Source organism: Molothrus aeneus, chromosome 13 (genome assembly GCF_037042795.1).
Source record: "Molothrus aeneus isolate 106 chromosome 13, BPBGC_Maene_1.0, whole genome shotgun sequence".
NCBI lineage: Eukaryota > Metazoa > Chordata > Aves > Passeriformes > Icteridae > Molothrus > Molothrus aeneus.
The window spans coordinates 9,703,681-9,730,202 of NC_089658.1; the positions used below are offsets into that span (position 1 = coordinate 9,703,681).

Below are 26,522 nucleotides of genomic sequence, written 5' to 3' on the forward strand. Positions count from 1 at the left end.
ATGCGGGCGGGCGCGCGGCGGCGCGCGGCGCTGGTGCTGCTGGCGGCGCTCGCGGCCTGGGGCGCGCGGGCCCAGCGCCCCGGGGACCCCGAGGGTACGGCGGCACCGGGAGGGCACCGGGAGGGCACCGGGGGCCGCTCGAGCGCTGCACAGCCCGTCCCGCGGCGCCTCTGCCCCGCCGCAGGTGTGCGGAGCTCTGGCGGCATCGCTGCAGCGGTCCTTGCTGTGCTCGCATCCGCAGACGTCCCGGGGCCTGAGGAATGGGAAGGTTCCATGCAGGATGTGTAACACTTCTGCGCTCAATTTTCAGAAAACGGGACGCGTTGCATCCTCTCGTCTTCATCGGAGTTTCCTGAAGGATTTTTCACCCCGCAGGAGAGGAAGGATGGAGGAATCGTTATCTACTTCATAATTATACTGTACATGTTTTTGGCCGTGTCCATTGTGTGCGATGATTACTTCCTACCTTCCCTAGAGATCATCAGTGAATGTAAGTGACATCCTGACTGTTTTCCTGTAAAACTGAGAAGCTTGGCATAAAACTTTCTTTTTTAAAAAGCTTCAAAGTTAGAGTGCTCTGAAAGAAAACTGAACAAGTTTCACTTTCCATGCACAGATGTGTCCATACAATATATAATTTGATACACAGGATCAATATTTTATTGTAAAAAACCTAGTGATTACACTGAACATGTATTCATTTAATATTTGCTTTCTTTCTGTCTGGAGGAAAATCTTAGGATTCCTCAGTATTAACTAAACTGACAATTTCACTTTGGTTGCACAGTACTATGTCCAGGTAACTACTTGTAAAAGAAAAAAATTAGGAGGGATGGTGATTGGTGAAACCAAAACTCTTTCTAGGGTTTTTCTTTAAAAGTAGTGATGAGGTACTGCTAACATATTAAAGGTATGACACAGGAGGGACAGGAATTCTATGGTTACCACGGTTCTAAGAAATCTAATCAACCTGCAACAATTCCCCTGGCTCCAGCAGACCACTGAAGAGATGGTCTTGGCAGGGAGTTCAGATTTTCGCTGCCAGGAATTAACAAAATTCCCTAGGGAAACTCATCCCTGAACTGGAAAACCCCCTCCAAATCAGAACACTTACAGCAAATGTAAGCTTATACACTGCCATAAGAGCTGGTGTTTTGTTTATTGATAATGAATAAGCATTTGTCAGACTTTTGCCATGGTCAGCCATATGTCCCTGTACTTGGTGTGCAGGACTTGATCCACAGAGTTACATTCCAGAAAGTCAATTTGCTAGAACAAAAATCTCATTTCTCTTAAGCAACACACAGGCTCTTACACTGTCCATATAAAATGAAAATTTGATTTTAAGATCACAGCACTGGTTTGAATTTAACTATTGCTTCTGGTATGTGAAGACGCAGTAGTACAGATTTCCCTGGAAGATGGATAGAATTGATATGGATCATACAGCAATATCACACTACAGTCCATGGAATTTCCCCATAATTATTACCAATAGGAAACACAGTTTAATCCTGCATACAAATGCTGATTTTACAAGATTTAAACTAATTTCTGCAATGAAGTTAGTAATAAACTAGCCCAATACATCAGGCTAATTTTCAATATATTGCTTTATGATTCTCATATAAATGCATTGACTGTATGAAAATAAACTTTAATCTACTAAACTGTTGTAGTAGCAGCTAACATTATGTACTAGTGAGAGTAAAGGGTACAGGCTACTGCAATATCAATTTTTTTTAAGCAATTCTTTTTGTTCTGTCCTCAGGCCTTGGCCTCTCACAGGATGTAGCTGGAGCCACTTTCATGGCTGCTGGAAGCTCTGCTCCAGAGCTTGTCACTGCTTTTCTGGGTAAGAGATGTGTTTTATAATTCCTTATAACTTAGAGCTCTTTTCCTTGCATGCCAAACTGAACCAAACCAGAGAGTCATTTTCCTTACAGGAGCTTTTGTGACAAAGGGAGATATCGGCGTCAGCACCATCCTTGGATCAGCAATATATAATCTTCTTGGTATTTCTGCAGCTTGCGGGCTGTTTTCCAGTGTGGTACGTATAACTTTGATAGTTCTGCTCCTAAGGGCCAAATAGTTATCCTTTCTCATTTGCCAACAAAAGCCAAGAGAGACTTACTATGACAACTGCCAAGTTTATTATTTAGTAGCAAAACCAGCATGTAATCAGTTTTAAGATAACTTGCTATGAAAGTTTTTAAAAACACTAACTTGTTAAATATCATACTTAAGTCATTCCTAAGAATCTTTAATTTTTACATAATATAGAAACATATTGATGCAGCATTTACAGCACTTAGTGAAAGTATTACAGAGAGGTTTAAGAAAAGTACATGACTGATCTGCAGGTTTCGAGGCTGTCCTGTTGGCCGCTGTTCAGAGACTGCCTGGCATACACCATCAGTGCAGCAGCGGTGCTTGCGATGATATCTGACAGCAGAATTTACTGGTAAGAGCACAAGTAGTGTTGAATTCCTGTTGACTGGAGATTTGTGAGACAGTGTTTTGAAAAACAAATGAAAATCCCCAAGCCCCAAACTTCAAGTAGCCTGAACTGCTGTTCACTAACAGAAATAAACATCCTGTTGGCTTTAAAAAAAAGTCACAATGCTTGTAAAGATTATTACCTAAACATTCAAACTCTGCATATTTGAAGTTTGACCTGCATAGGCTTGTCTGTACAGACTTCACAATTTCTATCACAACTGTTCTGACATGGCAATTAGTGTTCAGCATTTACTCGTTTTAAGCCTTTCCTTTCATACCAGCATTGTTCAGAAAAACATTTGTCTGCCAGAAGGAGATTATGAGTTTCTGATGTTTTAACTCCTCCATCAACACTGAAACTCCTGTTACCTCAACAAGACAGTCAGGTCCAGCAATAAGTCTCTTGAAGTTTATAATTTAAGCATCACATGAAGACTCATTTTTGCAAATATCAGGAAAATGTTCAATCAGTAAGATCCCCTAAAAAAACATGCAGCTATACAATACACAAACAAGATTCTGCAGAGGAGAGGAGTTAATCAAACTGCCGAAAGACATGGGGATACTCACAAACTTCCATGAAATTAGCCATACAATTGCAAATAGATGCTTTTGTGTGTTCTCCTGCTATTCATGCAAATCTTCTCTCTCTTCTTATGCCAACAATTGGATTCTTTTATACTACACGTTATATAAAACTTGTTTTTCATTCTAGGTATGAAAGTGCATCCCTATTATTGATATATGGGTGTTATATTCTGGTACTATGTTTTGACATTAAAATCAACCAATACCTCATGAAAAAGTTCAGTCCCTGCTGCACGTGTTTTACCAAAGCCATGGAAGAGAGCGCGGAGCAGCAGCCACTGGTTGGATGGAGGGACGAGAGTGGACCTCTAATTCGTCAACAGTCAAGAACAGACAGTGGAATTTTTCAAGATGAGCTGGACTACTCTCAACTTTCAACAAGCTTACACGGGCTTGATGAAATCTCTGAAGGTACAAGTTTGTTACAGCTGTCTCTAGCACTCTGCATGCCTGTCTGCATCAATTCTTATCAACAGCAGATTCTCAGACAGTATTAAGATTTTGTTCACAAAAGAACTCCAGCCTAGTATTTAAGTAAATCATTATTCTAACTTGGAATATAACATTGAGCAAAATCAGAGTGATGGTTTTTCATATGAAGTCAGTTGCTAGAGGAATGCAAAGATAGTTGCTCATTTGTGTAGTAGTAGAACTTCTGTCTTTGTTGTGTGTACTTGAAACTTCCCAGCAACATTGCTTGTAAAATGCACTATCAGCTGAAAGCCACACAGGGACTGTAGTAATATACACTCTTTCCATATGACAGTGGCAGGTTGGTAGCCCAAAATATGCATAATATCAAAAGTAAAGGGATAGCTGTGATGTGGCCACAGGTCATGTTTCTACTCAGGCAAAAAAGAGCAGTTGGTACTTACTCTTGGTAAATGCTATGGGCAAACCCTTATAAAGAAATTAATTTCTCATCCACCTTAGTTCACCCCTGGTGATGTAATAAAAAACATTTTAATCATAGAATATTAGGCTGGAAAGAGATCTCAAGGATGTCCAACCTTTCCTGGCAAAAGCATGGTCCCAGATGGGCCAGCACCTGTTCAGCTGAATCTTAGAATTGTCCAACACTGGGGAATCACCACTTCGTGGGGAGATTATTTTACTGGTGATTATTCTCATTGTGAAAAAATGTTTTTCTTGTGTGCAAACAGAATCTCCCCAGAAATAACCTGATTTCAGAATTTTGTCCAGATAGATGTAGGTACTGGCTAATACTACAGCTGAAACTTGAGGAAGAAGTATGTTTCACCTTTTTTCAGTATTCTCACAAGTAGAGGACAGTAACATACTGTATGCTATGGATTCAAACCTAACGCCACAATTTAAAAGTTGCTTTTTCCTCAACAGATCATCCAAATGTCTTTACCATGCCTGAAGCAGATATGAAGAGAATTTTGTGGGTGTTATCCCTTCCTATTATCACACTACTCTATTTAACTATACCAGATTGCAGAAGACAGTTTTGGAGGAACTGGTTCATGGTGACATTTTTAATTTCAGCAGCATGGATTTCTGCAATAACTTATGTTCTTGTATGGATGGTAACAATAGCAGGTAGGTACCTAAAGTGGTGTTGCTATACCAGTCAAGAATCACTGAAAAAGTTGTGTGGTTTCCCTGTGAGGGTTCCCTTTAAAAGTCAGTTTAGCACCTCAGACTGTGCTGTAAAAAAAATACAACAAAAAAAACCCAACAGAAACTTATGTTTGACTGCTTAGTTTGCCACCCTCTTCTATCCAATGATGGAACATTTTATAGAGTTTAGCTGCTTCACACTGCTTACCATCATATGAAGGAGAACTTGATGTAGCTACAAAAAACCCAATCTATTTTTAAAAACAATTTCACTAAACTGCTTCATTAAGCAAAGCAATTAGACACACAGCAATAAACTTGTCATGCTGAAGGCTGACAAACATGAAATCTCCCAAGACTGGAATTAGAGGTCAAAGTTTTCTGAAAAAACCCATAATTTCTATACCTGTGTTTTTCACAAATGTTACAGTAAGAGATTTAGCATTAAATTCACTGCCAAAAAAGTTCTCAAATGTTTATAAACATTCTTGGAGTGTGTATATGTGGACCTCTTACAAATCTGCATCATAAAGTGGGGCAGTAAAAGGATTGCACTTAAGTGAGAGAAGGGGTATGGACTTATATGGAAAAACCATCTCCTAAAAGGACTTTGAGGTATTAAAGGTCTCCTCATTTCATTGTTTCTCCAGTCAGCTTGAAAGACATCCAGTTTTTATATTTAAGAACAAGCAGAAAATGAAACTGAAACTCTACAGAAATGTTTCAAAGCTTGCCATTTTCACATTATAGCTCACTAATCCTACTCAAGCTTTCTACTAGTTCAGATATGAATAACTCCTTGTTCAGTGCAGAAGCAGACCTACACATTCAGTAAACCTTTGAGAAATTACTAGTAGATCACTGGATATTATACCCACCATGTTAACTCCTTGGTTAAATAATTTTCCACTTGTACCCAAAGAGCAAGGGTTCACTGTCTGGATGCTAGAAGCCTTTGAAACACGATTCAAGTCAACATTATTGCTGTTCTACAAGACAAAGCATTAATTCAAATGAAAGTAGGTATGGTGGAGATTCAGAGAGTGTATTAGTTCACTTTCCAGAGTCATCACAGGTAGTACTGGGGTCTTTGGCCCACTACTTCTAGGTAAATTATATTCTATGTACATGTTAAAACACTTCAAGTTAAACACACAATATATTCAAGTCCAGGCTCTCATGAAGGTTGAGAACTCAAAGGTTCTACTATTGCATAATCAGTCTATCAGAATGTCACAAAAGTATCATAGCTGGGCACTAAACTGATGGTCAAGAACAAACCTAATTTAGTACATCTTTCTGTTGCTGGCAAAGAAAATTCGACTACTTATAGCAACACATTGCTACTAATACACAAAATTAACAAAAGCCTAGAAAAATAAGACTTTTCTGTCTTAATGGTCAGTTGCTAGAAAATAAACACTACACATTAAATAGAAGATAAATCTATCTAATAAAATAAAAAATTAACTTCTCCTGAGTTTATATTCTGTTTTATAACCTTCAGAGGGCTAGAAACTAATGTTGGGTACATAAGGCTGGTTCATTCGTATTTCACCTTGGTTTGAACCATTATTTTCCAGCCTGGATGATTTATAAAAGCTGATTTGTTGGTCCCTCACCCTACAAATCTATTAGAAGTGATGGAAGGATAAAAAGAGTACAAATTCTGCGACAGGATCATGTTAGTACCTCTGAAATCAACAGTTTCAAATATAAATTTACTGGGCTGCTCTAGACTAAGCTGGTAAGTAATAGACAAGCATTGCTGACCTAGCTTAGTGTACTGCCTCTTATTTAAATAAAACTGCTCTTATTAAATATGTCAAAATATTTCATGTAAGAACTCAGATTTCAACACTAAAAAATATTAAGATACTTTTTAGTGAACAAAAATGTTTAAGAAAAATTTATTACTTTGTAGCTTGACTAGAGGTATCAAATACTTCAGCATATTGATGCATCTGAATGGTACAACTGCTGAAACAGTTTTGAAGAATCCCTGTATTTTAAGTTAGAAATTAATATGTTTACAGGACATTTGGGGCTAAGAAAAATAGAGATTAGGGAAAAATAAGCCGCCCTTCTAATAACAGTTTAAAACTTTTCTTTAAATTTAAACGAGTATTTCCCTAAAGGAACTCACACTTCTAAGGGGTTACTTGTACTTACAAGTCATATAAAAATTCCGCACTCTGATTCTTCCAAATCACTTTCTAATTGGAATGAAATGGTAAAGGCATGTAGTTGAGACAGTATTCTCCTAATATCTTAATGACTGTCCTCCCCAAGATAATGCATGTGCTTATTCCCCTCCCCCTGAGGGGATTAAAAAGAATTATTATAAGAGTTATTGCTTGATGAGACTTTTGAACACTAACAAGGAGGTGCCCAAAACTGTAAGAGACTATAGTATTTTCTAGAAGTTGAGGGAGAAAAAAAAGGAATAGTAATTTGTTAGATACTTAAACTTTTACTTTATCTGCAAGAAAAAAAAAATCATAATTGCTACTGTCTTGACCACTGCAGACTTGAAGAACAAGGAAAGGATATTTGTTGTTAATCTTTGTTTTAACTGCTTTGTGGTTCAGTCACCTCACATGTAGTTAAGTTAGCTGATACATTCCATATGAAATTACTGTATGATTGATTCTTTCTCCAGCAAACAAAGTCCAAAGCACTTTCAGTGGATGAGCCCTAACTAAAACCACACTTGCATTTTCTACCCTTATTTCTCAACTGCAGGTGAAACGCTGGGAATCCCAGAGTCAGTCATGGGTCTCACATTACTGGCAGCAGGAACAAGTGTACCAGATACAGTTGCAAGTGTGCTGGTGGCTCGAAAAGGTAAAGATTTTAGTATTTAGGCTCATGCCAATGGATGCGTTTAAAAAGGTACTACAAAAAGAAAGAATTCTAGTCAACATTTTGATAAATTTAAGGAGTAACCTCAAAATCCAAGCTTCAAATTCTAGAGTTTAAGTTTACTAAAAATAAATAAATAGCTTACCTGAAAAAGCTGTGGCTCAGACATTTAAAAACTTCTCAGAGTATCTCAGAGAAGTATTCTAGATTGGTTTATTTGTTGTTGATTACCTATTACAGTTTTACTGCAGAACACAACTGTAGGTCTCAGTATTTTAAGCATAAATGGATTTTATAATAGGCTGTCTAGCTTAATTTTAAGTGCAGCTGTGCAGATGCTGGTGATTTAGGGAGACTTTTTGTGGTTGTGGTAACCATGTTCTGTAGAATCATGACTATAGCTCTTCCAATGCAAAATCTAAAAAGGGTGCTCTGTGAGAAACTGAGGGCTGGCAGTCTGTTCCTCCAAAACAGTTTGGCAATTTCATGCAATACAATTAAGCCAACTTATTTGTATTTCTTCTTTTACAGGAAATGGAGATATGGCTATGTCTAACATCGTAGGATCCAATGTATTTGATATGCTCTGTTTGGGAATACCCTGGTTTATAAAAACTGCCTTCATAAATACATCAGGACCCATAGAAGTGAACAGCAGTGGTCTGACATACACAGCCATTTCTCTTATCTGTTCTGTTGGTTTCATTTTTCTGGCAGTTCACCTGAATGGCTGGAAAATAGATAAAAAATTGGGGACAATTTGTCTCGTCCTATACTTAGTATTTACTGTATTATCAATTTTATATGAACTTGGCATCATAGGAAACAATCCTACAAGGGTCTGTGGTAACTAGTTTTAATCGGTGATTATGCTGATGAAAAAAATAAAAGCAGGAGAAAAAGATCAGTTTCTTCATTTAGTCAAAATAAAATTTAAAAAAACAACTCCAAACTCCCATTGGGCTCTAAATCTTATATACAGAACTAAGTCATGTCATTAAAGTAATATTAAGTAGAACATAAACATCACAGCCTAATTGGAGCCCTTTCTTTTAGAGTCAAGAATTACAGTATGACTACAACGCACATATAAAACCAAAATTCTGAAAAAGACATCTACTTCTTACATTACAATGTTGATACACACATTTGGAGGGGAAAAAAAGATCAGAAAACACTAAATAAATCCCACTATGCAATCTGGAGATTAACAGAGAAAATGGCTTATTTTATTAAAAACAGTATAACCATTCATTTAAACTGAATGACTAGAGACACTTGGCCTAATTTTCCAAAGGCACTGAGCATCCAAAGCATCCCTGGTCTATAGGGACCAGCAGGTGCTCAGTGCCTCTAAAAAAACAACAAAAATCAGGCGAATTGTCTTTAAAAACCAAACATAGTAAGATTCAGTTAACAAGTATCACAGTATATTAAACACTATACTGTTAAAGGCTGGTGGGATTTAAAAGTTCCTTTTTACAGCTTTTGTAAGCATACAATGTTACTAAAAATGACTTACTAAGACAGAGAAGCTAAACAGACATAGGAATGTTCCTGAACACAGTTTTAAATTATGCGTTGCGATCCAAGCGGACATCAATTTCTCTGCCACTGATTTTTATGCCGTTCATTATCCTACAGGCCTTTTCAGCAGATTCTGGTGAGTCAAATCTGACTGTTCCACAGCCCTTTGATTTTCCATTCTCCATTTTTATTTCTGCAAACATTACATGACCTGAATAAATAAGTTAAACAGCAGTTATTTCAAGTCCTCAGTGTACTAACAACTTAACTCAGAGGTAATAAAAAAAATTTTTAAGTATTATCTAGGGGAACATATGAAATCGGCACTTTCAGACTGATGGTTCATTCACTCATTCAGGCAAGGTGACATGAGACAAAACAGCAGGAAAGAATCCAAATCCAGATCCAGATCTGCTATCTCAAATCTTTCCTGAAGTGTGCCTGTATTTGACCTCAAGTTTGAAACAAAGTGCCCTGTAAGACTCAGGGAAAGATTTGTGTTTCATACTGACAAAAGCGTGAGTATTGATAGGCATTAACTGAACTGTAGCTTAATCCAGTCCACCCTGTTCATGACAAAAACATACCAAGCAATAGTCACAACCAAGCATTTTTGGTAAGAAGCTGCAGAGCAAAATTAAAGCCTTTAAAACAATAAAGTTACCAGGCTGGGAGTGGTGGAAAAGTAGCATGCACTATCCAATTCCTGCTGAGCTTCCTTGAGGTTGGACACTCAACTCACAAGGAAATATTTTTATAAAGATGTTCAGTTCCCTGGAGCTAATGAGTTTCTGGTTATGGTATGTTGTAGCACACCCCTCATGAGCCCCTGAACGTCACTAGGAAGAAAAAACTTTTCCCTGAAATACAAAGCCTTTTATTTTTAAATATCATGTAAGACTGTCCTTTCACTGAAAGAAATGGTACACTGGGAAACAGTCTTTGTATTTTTTATGATACTGACATGAACACAATCTGTTGCTTATAATTCTTAAAAGCAACTGAACATAATTACTACATCTATTAGCTGACAGAGATACTGAAAAAAAAATTCTGATCTGAAAGTTGCTCAGGAGGTTAAGACTTAAAAAAAAAGAACCTGTTGTGCTATATCCTCCATCTACAAAGAAAACATCAACACCTTTTAATTTTTCATGATTTAACTGCAAGGTCTAATTTATAGCAAATCTCTAAACAGCTGTATGATGACTGTCCTAGGCATCAGTAGCATGTTTTAGATTATTTATCCTTTCTGTCTATCCAAAATAAGAAGTCATCCTGTAATTCAGTTAAAGCTCTCCATTCTGAAAATGTGTTTTCAAAACATGTAATGTATTCTGACACTCAAGCTTTATTTTTCACTTATTTCTGTGAAAAGACCAAATTTTCTGAATTAGATAAAACCAATTATTGAATATTTGTAGCAAACCTTTATTTCTCCTGATAAAGGGAAACATACAGCCTGCAAATATGCTAATCAGGATCATCCATATGTATGAAACCTGTAATGCTACACTGGCAAAATTACTAACTCTGATTTGATGCAGCCCCATTTCTAAAGTAATGCATGACCTGGACAGATCCAGGCTCCTGCACATATTTAACTCAAAGGAAACAGTACATTATATACTTTTACTGGCCAGGGAATACATCAAAAAAAAAAAGAAAAAAAATCAAAGAGTAATTTTATTAAAGGAATAGGTTAAAGTTTATAGCAAGTGAGCACTCAGAGCCAATATAGCACATACTGTACCTTGGTCTTGTGTTCTGTCATGCCTAAAGATTATTTATATAACTCAAGCAAGCTGGGTGAAACCAGAAAAATTAAGCTAGCCAGACTCTTCTTCAGAGTCGGACAACAGTCTTCCTGTTGTTATCTAATAAACAGCACATAACACATGAAGTCCATAGAGATGAACAGAGGTAAGGTTCATATACATACCACATTGACTGAATTTCTCCTTTAGCTTCTGCCAGGTCAAGTCAAAAGGAAGCTAAAATAAAAAAGTATTATTGGTAACAAAATATTACAATGAGAATAAGAGCATGTAATCAAACATACCCATAAAATAAGCTTGTGGTTCCTATCTATTTCATTGCTTACATTTCTCACAAATATCTGGTTGCCTTTAGAGCCTAATCTCTCTCTCATGCCACCTCCCATCGGGCCAGGCACAAATCCTCGATCCATGTCCATGTTCCTGTCCAGGCCTCCACCCATGGCAGGTCCCATCCGATCAAAACCGGAGCCCATCCGATCCATTCCCATTCCTCCAGCCATATTGTTCATACCACCCATTCCACCACCTACACAGAGAGAGAAATGCAGGATAAAATGAAATCTCCTTTTAGTAATAAACACACAAGCATTTGGGACAAAATAAAGTTCTTGTGTCAGGAGAAGAATAACTTCATTAAAAGTGCTGTAATATAAACCATAACTTTTATACGTGCACAGTGATTTATCGAGGAGCATGGCTAGTATTTTTAGAAAAGTATTATACAAGATATAGAGTGTCAGTTCTAAAATAGGAAAACCAAACTGCATCAAGCTATTAGTCATACCATCTAATGTAGCAAAATGCTGAACACAAGAATTCAAAGTCCGTCTTGTTTAATTAAAAAAAAAAATGATACCTTTACCAAAAAGATCAAATAAATAATTGTGGCAATACATAGATACAGATAATTGGACCAGATATACAATTGTTTATTTGGCTTCCTTCATTTATATCCACCTTAACTTAATGTAGCTATGCCCACACCTAATTGCAAAATCTTCTAGAGAAGGTTTTTTTTTTTGCCAAGAACCGAAGTTACTGCAAGTACTGTAAAGAGCATGAACTCTCCTATGTGTCACAGTTTAAACCCCGATAAAAGTACAACCATGGAATAAAATGTATTAATTCATTTATATAAGTAACTAAGAGCAATAGCATTCAAATACTATAATATTTCTGGATTCATAATTAAAAATTAATGTACAGTAAAACTATCAAGAACATTCATGAGGGACCCTGTCTTTAAGCCTTATGCCTTCTAAGATTGGCACTAGCAAGATTTTAGTTTCTCATCTGCTCTAGCCTGAGGAACTCAGAGAGTTGCTGCAATACAAACTCAGTATTGGAGCTTTGCACAAAATTAAACTGGGGGATAATCTGAAATTCAAGGTTGATTTTTTATTTCAATGATGACGTTACTGAGGTTCAGCTTTCATGAACTTTACTCAAGTAACTCTGCCTGTCTTTTTTTCTGAAACACAAGTTTACTTTAATCACTTTTCCCTCCAAACTAGAAGTTGAAACCATTCCAAATCTAAGATTTAGGGAAAGACTGTATTAACTAGTTTTCCTCTGAACTTTTACCTCAACAAAACAGCTTTGAAAACTGTTAGACTTGTCACATGCAACAGAGTTCTACTTCCTTCAACAGCAAGACACTACACTACACCAAGTTCCTCTGATACAAGTAGGTGTACACGGTATTGTTACATTGCCTATGCATTTAGGTTCTATTGAAACAAGTTAACCTACTCATTCCAGATCTTATTGGGCCCATGCTAGGTGCTCCCATTCCTCCCGCAAAAACACCAATCATTGCACCACCTAAACAGAGAAAAATAACGAAGTGACATACACTGAAAGCACCAGTTAGTGAAAAAAACAAAGCACACGCTAATGAAGTGCACTGCTCTCAGTGCTACCTGGCAATATCTTTCTATAAGGGCACTTGAGCGTGTGCCTTTACTATACAAACTAAATAGGAACATCTTGTAAGTAAAGTTACTTTCTCCTTTTCTACTACAGGATTTAAGCTACTCTGATTTCCTTCTAGCTTTTCTCCCCTCTGACAGCCTGCCAGCAGCACAAACATGGTAAAACCAAATGGGCCATTTCCCACATTGGGAAAAACAACTTCAAAATTCAAGGCTTCATCTTATATGAACTTGATCGTATAAAAAGTCAACAATTCTGTTGCAAATTAAACATCCTCAATTCCATTCTGATACTATAGCCCAATCAAAGACACCTTCCTTGATTTCAAGGTTACTAAAACCAAGTGCCTCCACAGAATTTCTTTTTAAGATACCAATAACCTAAATACTGTAACAAGAGTACATCAGGGCCTTCCCTGATCAAACACAGTATCTATTAAAAGTCCCTACAATTTCCTTCCATTATTTAAGGTGAAGCTGGGAATCTCTAATCTTGGTTCTCAGGACACTATTCGAATGGGTAGATCACTGATAGTTTGTACACTGAAGCTTGCTAGATCTACTGAATGAAAGACACCCCCATCAGTTTCTCACAGTGGCCATGTTCATGAATTTTTAAACCAACGTGTTACCTGAAGACTCAGAAGCCTACTGCTTGCAGAAACATTTATAACTTAAGTGACCTTGCATTTTCACACAGGAAACAGATGTTTATGCAAGTAGCCAGAGTGAAAGCATACATTTGATTTCTAAGACATTCATTCCAAAGCATTAAGACTAGCTAAAAGGACAAGCTTATTATGTTCTTACCACTTCTACACAATTATCAGTATTGAAGAGAAGCACACAACAGTTACCCTTTTCTATGACTTGCCTCAACTAATAAAATTAGAAAAAAACCCTCAACTTTTAGACCAGATGAACCTTATGCTCTTAGCAGTTCTTCTCTTTGAAGGTGGTGAATTAAGGGAATGGAAAAGTACAAGAAACAGGGAAGAAGAAGAACAGCTGTCTCCTATAATGCATTTTGTGTTCAGTTTCAGGCCTCTTAAAAGAAGAAAGACATAGAGGTGCTGGAGTGTGTCCAGAAAAGGGCAACACAGCTGCTCAAGGCTCTGGAGCACAAGCCTTGTGAAGAATGGCTGAGGGAGCTGGGGTGCTCAGCCTGGAGAGAAGGAGACTCAGGGAGGACCTTTCTGCTCTCTGTAACTATCTGAAAGGAAGTTGCAGAGACATGGGGTCAGTCTCTTCTACCAAGTAACAAGCAACAGAACAAGAGGAAACAGTCTCAAGTTAAACCAGGGAGGTTCAAATTGGATATTAGAAAAAATGCTTCACAGGAAGAGATGTCAATCATAGGAACAGGCTGACCAATGAAGTGCATTGGTGCCTTCAGGCATCACCATCCCTGAAGGGATTTAAAAGACATGTACTCGTGGCTCTTGGTAACCTGGTTTAGTGGTGGACTTGTCAGTGGTGGGTTAAAGGCTGGACTCGGTGATCTTTTCCAACCTAAGGGATTCTGTGATTCATCCAGGTAACAGCATAGTAACAAAGGGCAAGAAGGCTCTGCTGTTGAGCTCTTCCACGCCTCTGAAGATGGAAGAGTAACTCATTTGAGGGAACCCCACTGCCAACAAGACATCATCTATAAACAAAATAATCCTGGCTCAGATACAGAAGGGGCCAATAAATACCATTCTGAGTTACAGGAGCTCAGAAGGCAGGACAAAAACTGAGGGCACCAAAATCCAACACTCCTGTCCAATGCTACCTGATCTGCAGTAGAAACAGTACTACACCATGCATTTGCAAAATAGGCTCGTGGAAGGTACAAAGGCTGTACATGGACACCATGTTCAGCATTAGCAGAAGCATATACTTCAACACCCCACAGATTTAATACCCCACAAAATATACAGTATGAAGGTAAATGCTTTCCTCAAAGAGCTATTCCATTTATATTTTACAGAGGGAAAAAAACCCTCCACACCTGAACGCCTGTCTTAAGAAAGAGGTGACTGTAAAGAACATTCAGATTCCATCCTTACAGTAATGACTGGGGGAGAAGAGACAGAAAATGACCAAATGAAACCAGGTCTCCTTCTAGCAAAATTCTTCCAATACTATGTTACAGAAAATTTAACAGTTACCATACCCATCCTTCCAAAAGACTCTCCAAAACCACGGTTCAATGCCATGTCACCACGACCAAATTCTCTTTCCATGTTTGCTCCCATTCCACCACGGAACATTTCTGGAAAGAACAAAGCAAAAAACCAGGAATATTCTGTTATTTACATCTGAGTTGATGCTCCTCCTTGTTTAAATAGAAGAGAGTCTAATGCACAAGTCAGAGGCACCTATTACACGCTCAAATCCACCGCCAGCTCCTAGGCCTCCACTCACGTTCAACTCCTTTGAACTGATCTATATCACCCACCCCTAAATGGAGAGCTTTTAATAAATAAATATTAGCAAACTAGTAGGTGTACAGGAACGGTGTTCAACTACCTCCCATTCGGTTGACTCCAAATCCTCCCATGTTAGGCATTCCTTCCATCCCACGAAATCCAGGAAGTCCTGCAAAATAAGGTAAAGTGTTTTCTATACAGTCTTAAAGAAATATTTAATGCAAAAAACTTCATTGCACGTACCGCCTCCCATTCTACTCATTCCACCAAATCCTGGGCCGTCTATTCCCATACCTTTAAACCAAAAAGATAAACAACACTTAGTACACCCTAATGGATTTTTAAAAAGTCAGACAGAGTTAAAATATAAAAAGCACACTAGACAAGGCTTGCTTTGTCAAAAGTCTGTCATTTTTGCAACACAGAAATGACAATTTTAAACTTTAACATCTTTAAACTAGCTCTGTATAACTTAAAAAATGAAGAATATGGATTTACCTCCCGGACCCATGCTCCCCATTCCACCACCCATGCTCAGCTGTGTTGCACTGATGGGCTGTCCACCTGGTCCAAGTCCCATACCAATGCCACCAAGACCACCTCAAAAACAAAAAAAATTAAGTATGATCAGAAGAGAGACCTTCCTCTGTATCACAGAGACCACAGTAAGCAAAAGTGTTGCTAAATGGTGTAAAAACACAGATGACCATATACTAAGTGCAAGGGGTAGAAAACAGAGCAGGCACTCACGAGGTAATTGTGAGCTTTTGCTGTCCACAACACGGAAGTCTTCATGAGGAACTGATTTGTCATCCTGACAAAAAACAAGCATGTTATGCTATGATCCTTTCAATGTTTTGGCAGAGACATATAAAGTAGAAAGAAATGAAAGCAACTTACCATTTTTACATGCATGGGTCTATCAAACAGGAATTGTCCATTGAACATAGCTGAAGAAATGCAAGTCAAGGAGTCTTAAGAAGGCAATTTAACTGTTTCTGAAGAATCAATGTAATAACTTATTATATTTCTGTACAATTGCTATGAGTCTTATCTTTCCCTACCTTAGTTTTAGAAACCCAATTCAAGGGCCAGAAGATGCAATACAAGCTGTTAGGTACACTGAAGTTAATTTCACAATTGTCACACTGCCAGGTATTTTAATTTTGTTCAACATCATGAGGAACTTATAGAATTTAGTAGTAAATTCAGGCATTACAAATGCAATCTGCACAGTATTACACTCTAGTCCCTATATCATAGCTACAAGGCAAATAGGCACCATTTGTAAAACTACGCTGCCAGAAGCATTAAAGACTAATCAATATATAATCAATTATTTTCCAAAACCAAGGATACATATTGCTTGAACAGCTTCAATTGCTTGCTCAAAGGTAACTGTCCCCATTCCTCGACTCTTGCCATCTTTATCTTCTTTGATGTCTGCACGCTTCACAGTTCCAGCAATGCTGAATACCTCCTTCAGTTTCTTCCAGCCAACTTTGAAGTCAAGCTTAAACACAGAAATACATCAGTGATTTCAGTGCACATCTCTGTTCTGCTATTACATTTGGAAGAGATTTTCTGCATTGCTGTTAACTCTTCATTGACAAATGGTTGAAAATTGTAAATAGTTGAGATTTAGCGATACACACACTGTGTCAAAGTCCAAAAAATCACCATTTGAACACGTATGTACAATATGCACATGTATTTTACTTTAATTAACATACTACCATTGGGTAGGTTCTGGAGAAGAGCAGCTGTAATTCCACAAAACCTCATATAAATACAGTAGTCTTTTCTGCTAATAAAGAACTTGAACCATTGCATTTGTTAGAACTTTATTGTGTTAGTCTAGAGTAACTAGCAAGATAAACTTAAGTAAGCTGACATATATATTTAATAAAAAACAAATGCAATTGTAAATAGTGAAAAGATGTATAAAATATTTTTGAATCAACAGATGACTGCCATAATTAGAAGTGCATGTCAGTCTCAAGAGTTTAATGTATCTTTCCATGTCCAAAATCTAAAGACACACCCAACATTTTCAATTCAATATACTAACTGCGAACTCTTTTCAACCTCCTCTTTATATTAAATCTGAATTACACAGGTATAAGGTGTCTTACAAAGATCAAACACTGAAGTTATAAAATACAGTTTTAAGCTTACATTGGCAACAAAAATCGTGGATCCAAGCCTGCCTGCTTGCAAATTACTGATAACCTCAGGAGGAATGTTTGGATTATTGAGAATAGAAGGTGGTAAATTCATCATTCCAGGCGCTGCATCAGGTCCATGTCCTCCTGGAAACTGCCCTCCTCCCCGCTGCAGTGCCCTACGAGCATGTTCCCCTTCAGGATCCTGAAACGTGGACACAAACAAAGCCACTTAACCATCAACAACTGGACAGGTAACAAACAAAATGGTACTATTTGAAACTCTGCATAAACCCATCAAAATTATCAACTAATAAATCCACTTGTCCATGTCAGAGGGATCATGAACTGAATTAGCATGGAGCCCTAATTCCCTCACCTCTAGAGGTGGGTCCTTTCAGATGAGGGTTGAGGCATATTGGCAAAGCACTTGTTGAGGAAGCGTGCACTGCCACTTCACATGCTGTACCTAGCCTATGGACAAGTAGAAAAGATTTCAAGCTAAAGGACTGTCAGTCTAGCACTTTCTTCCAAGAACTGAATTAATTTAAGTAGGTGGTGGTTTTGTATTATTTATTAATACCATTATTAAAATTGTAACAGGACAGGAAGAACTGCATCAGATACCATCATATTACAGCACTACAATAGAAATGTTGATATTATTTCACTTTCCAGACAGCACAACTTCTCTGTTTCCAGCCCCATTTTTGCACATATGTAATGGTCTAATAATTAGCTCATTCTGTGTCATATTTTGAAGCAGGTACGCAATGTAAACATAGATCACCTAAGTTGGAAAAACCCTAAGGTAAGAATATGAAGAAAAGCTATTTTAACAAAAAACAGCATTAATTCTTTTGACTTTAGGACATGCTTTTTTGTCAGTTTACTCAGCATAGTATCCAACCTTCTGCAAGCCAACAGGCAGTTCAGCCCATCAGTAAAAATTCACAAAAAAAAATGAAACTGGAAATTGCACATCTAAGATTCTCAAAACCCTGTATGGTCATCTCAGTAGCTTTAGTATCTTCACTATTTCAAATTCAAAACAGTAGCAATAAACGTACCTCTTTAATATTCAGGGGTCTTCCACTAAGATCATATTTGTTCATAGTGTCTAATGCCTTCTTAACAAATTCTTCATCTTTGAATTCAACCACACTTAGAAAGAGATCAAAACATTTAGAGTATTAAAATAAAGTTGAACATGCCAAATCTAATAGAATGTTTGGATAGCAGTGTGCTTCTGCACACATAAAAAAAGAAACTTACCCACAACCCTATATCCACGAGATTTGTCATCATACGTAAAGAGAAAACAAGCAAGAAAAAAAAGAAGTCAGTCAGCACATATGGCAGAACAATGAAGCTTCCAGTTAAAGATCCCAGCTCACTGTTAAGTAACTATACAAGTTATTTTCAGCTTCAAAATCCATAATATATGCTCTTTAGTGGTAGCCAATCTGAATTTCTCCTACTTTCTCAGCATACATACCATTCAAATGCAAGAGAATACATTGTCTCTTATGCTCTTTGAGTCGAATCAGAATTGGAAAAATGCCACACAGATCCATGTAAGGACAATTGGGAAGAGGAGGTGGGAGGGAAAGGGTGGAAAGAAAATAACCCCAAAACAACCAAAAACCACTCAAGACACTCATCACGTCATTAAAAGTTGTCCACTAACTACAAAATTAAAATCTACCTACATCAAGTACACCACTACAATGAAAAAGCAGTCTGCATACCTCTTCAGTACTACAACATAATTGAGAAATTACCTTATAAGAAAATAACCTTATTGACAGCACCAGCATCCTTCTAATCAAGCAAAGAGTTGAGGATTTCTTAAAGCATAGCAAAGCTGACAGCATGTTTTAGTTTTAACAAGTATTAAAGAAAGTAATTTACAACAATTGATACAACCTCAGTTAAAACTCAAACCTGCATTTCTCATGTTCTTCACTGCAGGTTTGGAGCTGCTATTGGCCAAACTTTTGACTATTATTAAGAAGACAAAGGAACTTTAACAATCTTCACTATTAGTGCCTCATTGCTGGCACTCTGTTGGCTACCAACAATCTCCATCCATTTAGTTTTAAGAAAGTAAATACATCAAGCCAGTGTTTAAAAGTACCAATCCTGCAAAGCTGTGAAATCAGGCACTTCACCCAGTATATTCTTAGCTAACATTTTATACTTATTGGCCCCAAGAAGAGCATACTACATTAACAGAATTTAAATAGAATGATTGGTTTATTGAACATCCTTTATACGAAACAGATTTGTACCAAGACAAAGGTGTTGGCTAAAAAGAAGGATTAAGTAAAAGCCATTTGTTAACATTTACGAAGTACTTTGTCCCTTACAACCAACTAGTGTGAGTTGCATGAAGGTGTCAGACTACTTCTAACACAGAATCCTCAAGGCTACCTTAATGAAAATCAGTGTAAAAATGAAACTTACTTTCCAATAACTGGTACAGGTATTATACAAAAATAAAACTGCTGAGGAACTTTTAAACCTCTAGCAGATTGTTGCCCACGGCACTTACCCTTGATTTTCCTTCAGCATCCTTAAACAGCTCCACGTATGTAACCTCACCAACTACATAAGACATACAAAGGGAAAATACCAAGAGACAATGCATTTAAACACCAGTATCTTTCTTTACTGTGCCCCTGTGCACAAGTCTACAGAGAATCACCTATTATTCACCAACAATCAAAACCAGACCAACCATACCTCCTGTCAATGGCTATATAATTTAGCTAGTTTTCAGAAATATGCAACAGCCACATTCTCAAAAGCTAAAAACAAACAACTATATTTAACCTAATTCATACTACAGTTCATATTTTGGCCAGTATGATATAGTTGGTGAACAAATTCAGATATACACAGTCCCTTCACCTAACAAATGAAACGTCAACGTTCACTGAAAAGTGTTACATTTATCATCCTACTCACAAACACCTGTTTTAAGGTGACTTTCTACCTGAATATCTTCAATCAAAAGTTTTCCTTCAATAATAACCAAATTTACACATCAAATATTTCACAGCAAGCGACTCACTTTCTAAAGTAGGAAGTTTAAGTAAATAAACCAATCAAATAGTCACGTCACCTTACAACAGATAAGCCAGCAGTTACAGAAGGGGGGTCTGGCATTTTTCACAACCTAAAAGCCAAGTGTGCTTTGCATTACTTTTGAAGAATCAATTTTTCAAGGAAAACACAGAACTAACTTTTTACAAAATCCATGTTATCATTATTTCACCCCAAATTTAAAATAAAATTTTTGGGGTAGTCAGGTTTCTCTATCAGAACTGCAACAATAGGAACAAGCTTTTAATACAAAGCTCCAGACAAACAGTCATGGCAGTAGTGACAATGCAGACAAAGTTAATGCCACAGCCAGATTCCACCAAAGAAATACAAAACAACTTTTGAAAGACATCCCTTATTATTCAGGTTAACACACTTCATGTGTTGCTTAAATACAAAAGCCCTTAGAGAAAAAAAAATCTACAAGAACTACAACTAGACAAAACACAATCTCTTTAAGAACTCATGAGGTCATGCATATACTCTCTACTATCACACCAGAATGGCAGAAGATTGTGAGCACTTCATTTACCCAGCCTACCCTGCAATGCAATTGTCTCGGATGAAAGAGGGGGAAGGGAGATAGATGTACCAAGTACAGCCCAAAACAAAAGAAGTCAAATCAAATCTGTGTGGCTCAAAGGACACATAGGTTGCATTTAAGCCCCACTGGTTTCTGTGTGAAGTGTATTACAAGCAGTAAGTTACCTTTCTCTCTCATCAGGTCTTTAATAGCTTGCCATTTCATGTCATACGGGATGTTGCTAATAAAAACTCGATTGCGATTAACAGCCTTCTTGTCTCCAGAGCCTGCATTCTTCTCCTTTGCATAGGGGTGGAATTTATTCTTGTTTCCAAGAGAAGGGATTGCCTTTGCTTTTGCAACAAACTTTTCTTTCACAGGTGCTTTCCCTTCTTTTGCTGTCTCATCATTATCCCTACATTAAAAAACAAAAATCCAAACAAAAACACTGTTAGTCTTGTGTTGGACCATTAGACTATCCCACTTCCTACTTATATAACTGAGTATTTCCTATGCTATTGGAATTCCCAGGATGTCAAATGCTGCTTTTCAAATTAGGAAAAATAAATTCATGCTATCAGAGTAATTCCCTGCTTTATCAAGAACAAAAAAAATGTTCCAATGCTAAGTAAAGAAAGTACATCTTACTAATTCACTTTCATTCCATTTCACAGAATCATAGAATCCTAGAATGGTTTGAGTTGGAAGGGACCTTAAAGACCATTTAATTCCAAGCCCCCTGCCACGGGCAAGGACACCTTGCACTAGATCACCTTACTCAGGGCTCCATCCAACTTTTAACACTTCCAGGGTTGGGGCATCCACAATTCTGGGCAACCTGTGCCAGCACATCCTGTCTGTCAAGACTGAGAAAGATGGAACTGTGAAACTACTACAAAGACCAAAACAGAAAGAGTGAAAAATGACCTAAAATACCCATGCCTTGGTGCTTTGGTAATTTTCACACCTCACTTGGACAAGTTACAGGATATTCACCACAGACAGGTAAGAGTAGAAACAGTCTAAGCTTGAGAGTTGAAACAGCTCGAGATGCTTAATTGAATGGAATAATAATATATCAAAATCAACTCCAATAGGTTTTATATCAAATTATATATGGGTTTTATCTACCCCATAAAGGATTTTTATTCACAATTTGTGCCAGACTACTGTTAGAAATTAAAATCCAACTAAGAACAACAAATGTTTTTTCAGTTTCACTACCTAACACTACTAGAATTTGAAAACTTGTTAAATGCATAGGAAATAGCTGTATTAAGCCATGCTATGAAACTAAGACTAATTAAGTAACTAGGTATTATCCACTAAAAACAACAAAGCAGACATTTGGCCCTCGGTCTTTCAAAACTTCACCAGCAGCACCAAAATCCTCCTTTTAAAATATTTTTATTTTTTAGATGAAAATACAAGAAAATTGGCTGCTTTTTTTTACAGCAGTCAACTTCAGTTAGACCATACATTTTCAACAGAATTAGAAGTATCTGTAAGTCTTCAGCATTCCTGATTTTGTTATTATCACAAGGTCATTTAGCATGCCAACAGAGGCTCAAGGAGCCTGAATTGTTACTTTTAAAAAGGAGAACTGCTGAACTGAAAGAATCCACTGAATAAAGCCACACAAATGTGATACACTAAACAGATGCTACTTAACATCTTTAACTACACATCACTGCCTATTTAAAGAGAAACTTTAAAAGTACTTTTACAGAAACATGTATTTTAAAAAGCCAGAATTAGCATCTTGCTTTAGAACAATTAGGAGGAGATGTCCTACAGGACTGACAGAAGTGAATGATTGTGAACCCTCCTTCTTAAATTACATCACTATCTTTACTATATTTCTCACATCTCAGAAGGCTTAGTTTTTATCTCATTGAGACACTTTGGAAGGTTTCAGGCATTTCAGTTTTACAACCACAACATATGGCATAACCAGTGATTTTGGTTAACTGACAAGTTTTCAGCTCTCTGCATAGTTAGCAAAACAGTGAGTAAGTGGCAGTCCTGCACTCAAAAGCAAGGAGCTTCTACTCAAGCCTGTGCATTTTTCATGGAGGAGTACATTCAAATACATCCATATTTCTCCCCTGACTTTTTCCCCAATTTTGAAATAGTCACATGGTATTAACTTCACAGTCCTTGTGTTTATATGTGGATTAAGAGTGGATTAGCAACTGGGAAATGCATGGATACTCCCCTGGGGCAAGTATTTGTAAAATTTAAAATATCTCATGTCAACAACATGTTATCTGGTTCAAGCTTTCTCCAAGTCCTTCTGCATCATCCCTCCTCCACACCATCCTGTCTGTGACAACACAATTTTTTTGTGGCTGTGTAGTGAAGTGAAATGAAGGGAACAATGCAGGAACTGGAAGGATTCAAGGGAGGAGGCAAAGAGCAGAGTATCAGGTCTTCAGTCAGATCAGTTCCTTCCAGTCTAACACCATTTGCAAATGCAAAACTCCTGCCCAACCAGACTCCTAGAAAAAACCTGAGTTCTTCCTTAAGTTTTAGGATTAGAGCAATGGATTCTCTTCAGCCTTTTAAGCTCTATCCTGCTTAAAGGATTATGAAACAGCCCCTTGGTGCTCAATGCAGTGCACAGGATGAGACAGGTCCCCAAACAGGGAATCCAGAGACTCTGCAAGACCTGGCTGTACAAATCAGTAGAGAGCACAGAAGATACAAGCCTGGCATAAACTCCTAAATCTGGGAAACAAAGCCACACTGCACTTGGTCTGGGAATCACAGCCAGGCTGCTGAAAATAGAGGATTAATTAAAGAAACAATCCTTGCAAAACTCATCTGCCAAAACCAACACAGGCCAGGCTAAAGGCAGAAATCCTTTCACAACTCCTACCCTCCTCCTTGAATATTAACAATAATTTCAATCATAAATACATTAAAAGCAATGTCACATTACTCACCTACAGACCACAGAAAAGACAGACTCTGAAATTCTAAACTGACATTTTCATGGGGGGAAAACAATGATAATTTCTAATCTTTACTTTTTGTAGGAGCTACAAATTTCATACATTAAATCAATATTTATATTTGCCTGTGAAATCACAGACCACCACCATTCTTAGGACTGGAAAAAAGACGTCTACAATTAGTTCTCAAAAAAAAGTGCATATGCTCATTGATTTGAAAGACCAATTATACCTTTTGAAAAAAATAAAAAAAGCTTTTGAACTTTCCATGAAGTTCTGAAGAAAAAAGACAAGCTTTCCACATGCAAAACTAGAAGCCTATAAATAATAAGCACAAGATACATCAACATGAAAGCCCTAAAACTTGATTTAAAAAAAAAAAAACTTCTACTCCTCCTCACAAGTGTCCATAATAAGATAAGCAGACAGAAATGGAAGAAGTTCACAACATGTGATTTCAAAACACATGGATCACTTTAGCTTTGCTGTGCTGAATGGTTCCATTGCCCAATACAAAAAACTTAGAGAAGTGTGCAAACCGAGTCAGGATTCCTCTCCAGTTTAATGAATGCTAAGCAAACCAGGTTAATAAAATCAATTTTTTAAGTAATACATTTCACCCACAGACTGACAGTTTAATCCTTTGTAAACCCATTTGGGGGAAGATTAGAAACTGTATGTGAAAGAATAAGATTTGAATCTCTGTTACCAAGAGCCTGCCATTACTTTCAAACTTCAAGTTGTGACTTCTACCAGGCAGAATGACGGATTTTTCATTTGCTTGTGAGGTTTTGGAGGCAAAAGAAGATACTGTTGACAGGAGGGATACAGAGAAAATATCTCATTTCAACAGTAGCAACCTCAAATGGCAATAAAATTAACATGCCTAAAAAGGACAAAAAGGGTGACAATCATCCTGTGAAATTCAATTCTAATCAGTGAAGTTTGGAAGCTGAGGGCCAGACTAGGGAAAAAGAAAACATATCCACAAATTCCATTTTACAGTAAAGTGGAATTTATAGCTTGTAAACTAAACTAAATTTTACAGGGAGTCAAGTAAAGGCATGAAGTACATATTTATTCCTCCAGCTTTATATTGAAGACGATCCCATATGCATATTTTAAAACACAACAGTATCAGAGCAGGGCTGCTTAGAACATGTCAAAACTTCACAGATGCCAGCAGCTTTGATGTACTGTAGCAGTAAGTCTACTGTAAATGTATTTTCCCTCCAAGATCTGAATGAGATTGGAAGAGATATTGAAATTCCAACGATGTGAGGCCAAAATCTAGCTCATGTAAAGAGTGACAACCTTCCAAGCCTGACGTCAAGAACAACCACGCACACAAAGTTATTCATGGTATTGTTCCAAAGAGCCGGTATTTCCAGCTCCCTTATTCTAAGTTCCTTTCAGACATATTATACAAGGCACAATTTTACATACTCCGTGTATGAAAATGTTACAGCTTCCAAGAAAACTCCATGTATGCACGTGCGGGGTTTGTTTTTAGAAAGTAAATTACTATAGGGCTGTCCTACCATTCTCACGTAAACAAAGACTAGTTCAACAGCTTTAAATAAAATCGTTTCGGCAAGAAGTAGAAACGTAACCGATTCAGCAGCGATGCGGAACACTCCTGGACGGGTATCCCGTGGGAACCGGCGCGCCAGGTACCAGAGCCGGGGCTCGGAGCCCAGCCCAGCCCTGCCCGGCGGCCTCGCACGCCCAGCCCTCAGCGGCCGCTGCCCCAGAGCCGCCCCCTGCCCCGTGCCCAGGCCGCGGCCTCCCCGAGGGCCCCCCCAGGCCCCGGCCCCGGCCCCGCGGAGGAGGAGCCATGGGGGCGGGGGGGGTCCGGCCACCTCCTCCCGCCGCCCCCCGGCCGCGCTGCCCCCGCCGCCCTCCCGGCCCTGCTCTCACACACATTTTGACGCCATTTGCGCTGCCCGCGCCGCTACCGGCTGCTGCTGCTGCTGCCGCCGCCGCCGCCGCCTCCTCATCCTGCGGCGGCTGTTGCGGCGTCTGTTGTTGCGGTGCCGGCTGCTGCTGCTGCTGCGGGGGCGGCTGTGGCGCCTGGCCGGCCGCCTCCTCGGCTCGGCGCGGCGCGGCCGCCTCCGCCCTGTCGCTCTCCGCCATCTCGTGCCGGGCCGCGGCCCAGCGACCGCCGGTTTGAAACGGGCCCCGAGCGCCTCGGCCTCGCCGCGCCGCTCCAAGTCTCGCGAGAGCGCCGCTCGCGGCCGGGGGAGGGCACGCGCGCCGAGGCTTTGTGCGTTGCCATGGCGACGCGGGGTCGGGCACGGCCGGCCCTGCCCCTCACAACAGCCGCCCTCGCTGAGGCACTGAATCACAAAATCGCAGAAACAACTCGGTGGGGAAAGACCGAGATCTTCAAGTGTACCCTTTAATACAGCACTGCTAAGTACGCCACTAAGCCAAGTCCCCAAGTGGGGGATCCTTCCTGCAATTGTGACTCCACCACTTCCCCGTGCAGCCTGTGCCAGTGATGGACAACCCGTTCCATTAACAAATTTTTCCGAATATCCAACTTAAACCTCCTCTGGTGCAAGT

General features: G+C 38.6%; 2 protein-coding genes across 3 annotated transcripts; one reads left to right on the forward strand and one right to left on the reverse strand.

Annotated features, from left to right (window-relative positions):
- Positions 1-8,487, forward strand: SLC24A5 (solute carrier family 24 member 5). Its single transcript, XM_066559177.1, has 9 exons — positions 1-94; positions 311-490; positions 1,772-1,855; positions 1,947-2,050; positions 2,364-2,464; positions 3,218-3,501; positions 4,450-4,656; positions 7,423-7,524; positions 8,074-8,487. Exons 1-9 carry the CDS (start codon positions 1-3, stop codon positions 8,394-8,396), a joined length of 1,479 nt encoding a protein of 492 aa, XP_066415274.1. The 3' UTR covers positions 8,397-8,487.
- On the reverse strand, positions 2,131-26,132 carry MYEF2 (myelin expression factor 2). 2 transcript variants are annotated; one of them, XM_066559175.1, is made up of 17 exons: positions 25,879-26,132; positions 21,183-21,412; positions 19,921-19,973; positions 18,639-18,646; positions 18,434-18,527; positions 17,377-17,568; positions 16,558-16,711; positions 16,099-16,148; positions 15,949-16,012; positions 15,697-15,798; positions 15,442-15,492; positions 15,299-15,367; positions 14,943-15,041; positions 12,603-12,674; positions 11,174-11,376; positions 11,012-11,063; positions 2,131-9,280 (listed from the first exon to the last, which is right to left on the reverse strand). In XM_066559175.1, exons 1-17 carry the CDS (start codon positions 26,088-26,090, stop codon positions 9,117-9,119), a joined length of 1,869 nt encoding a protein of 622 aa, XP_066415272.1. In that variant the 5' UTR covers positions 26,091-26,132; the 3' UTR covers positions 2,131-9,116. The 2 variants fall into 2 exon arrangements, with proteins under 2 accessions (XP_066415272.1, XP_066415273.1); XM_066559176.1 differs by lacking the exon at positions 12,603-12,674 and having other exon boundaries at positions 25,879-26,130.
- Positions 26,133-26,522: the final 390 nt, after the last annotated feature.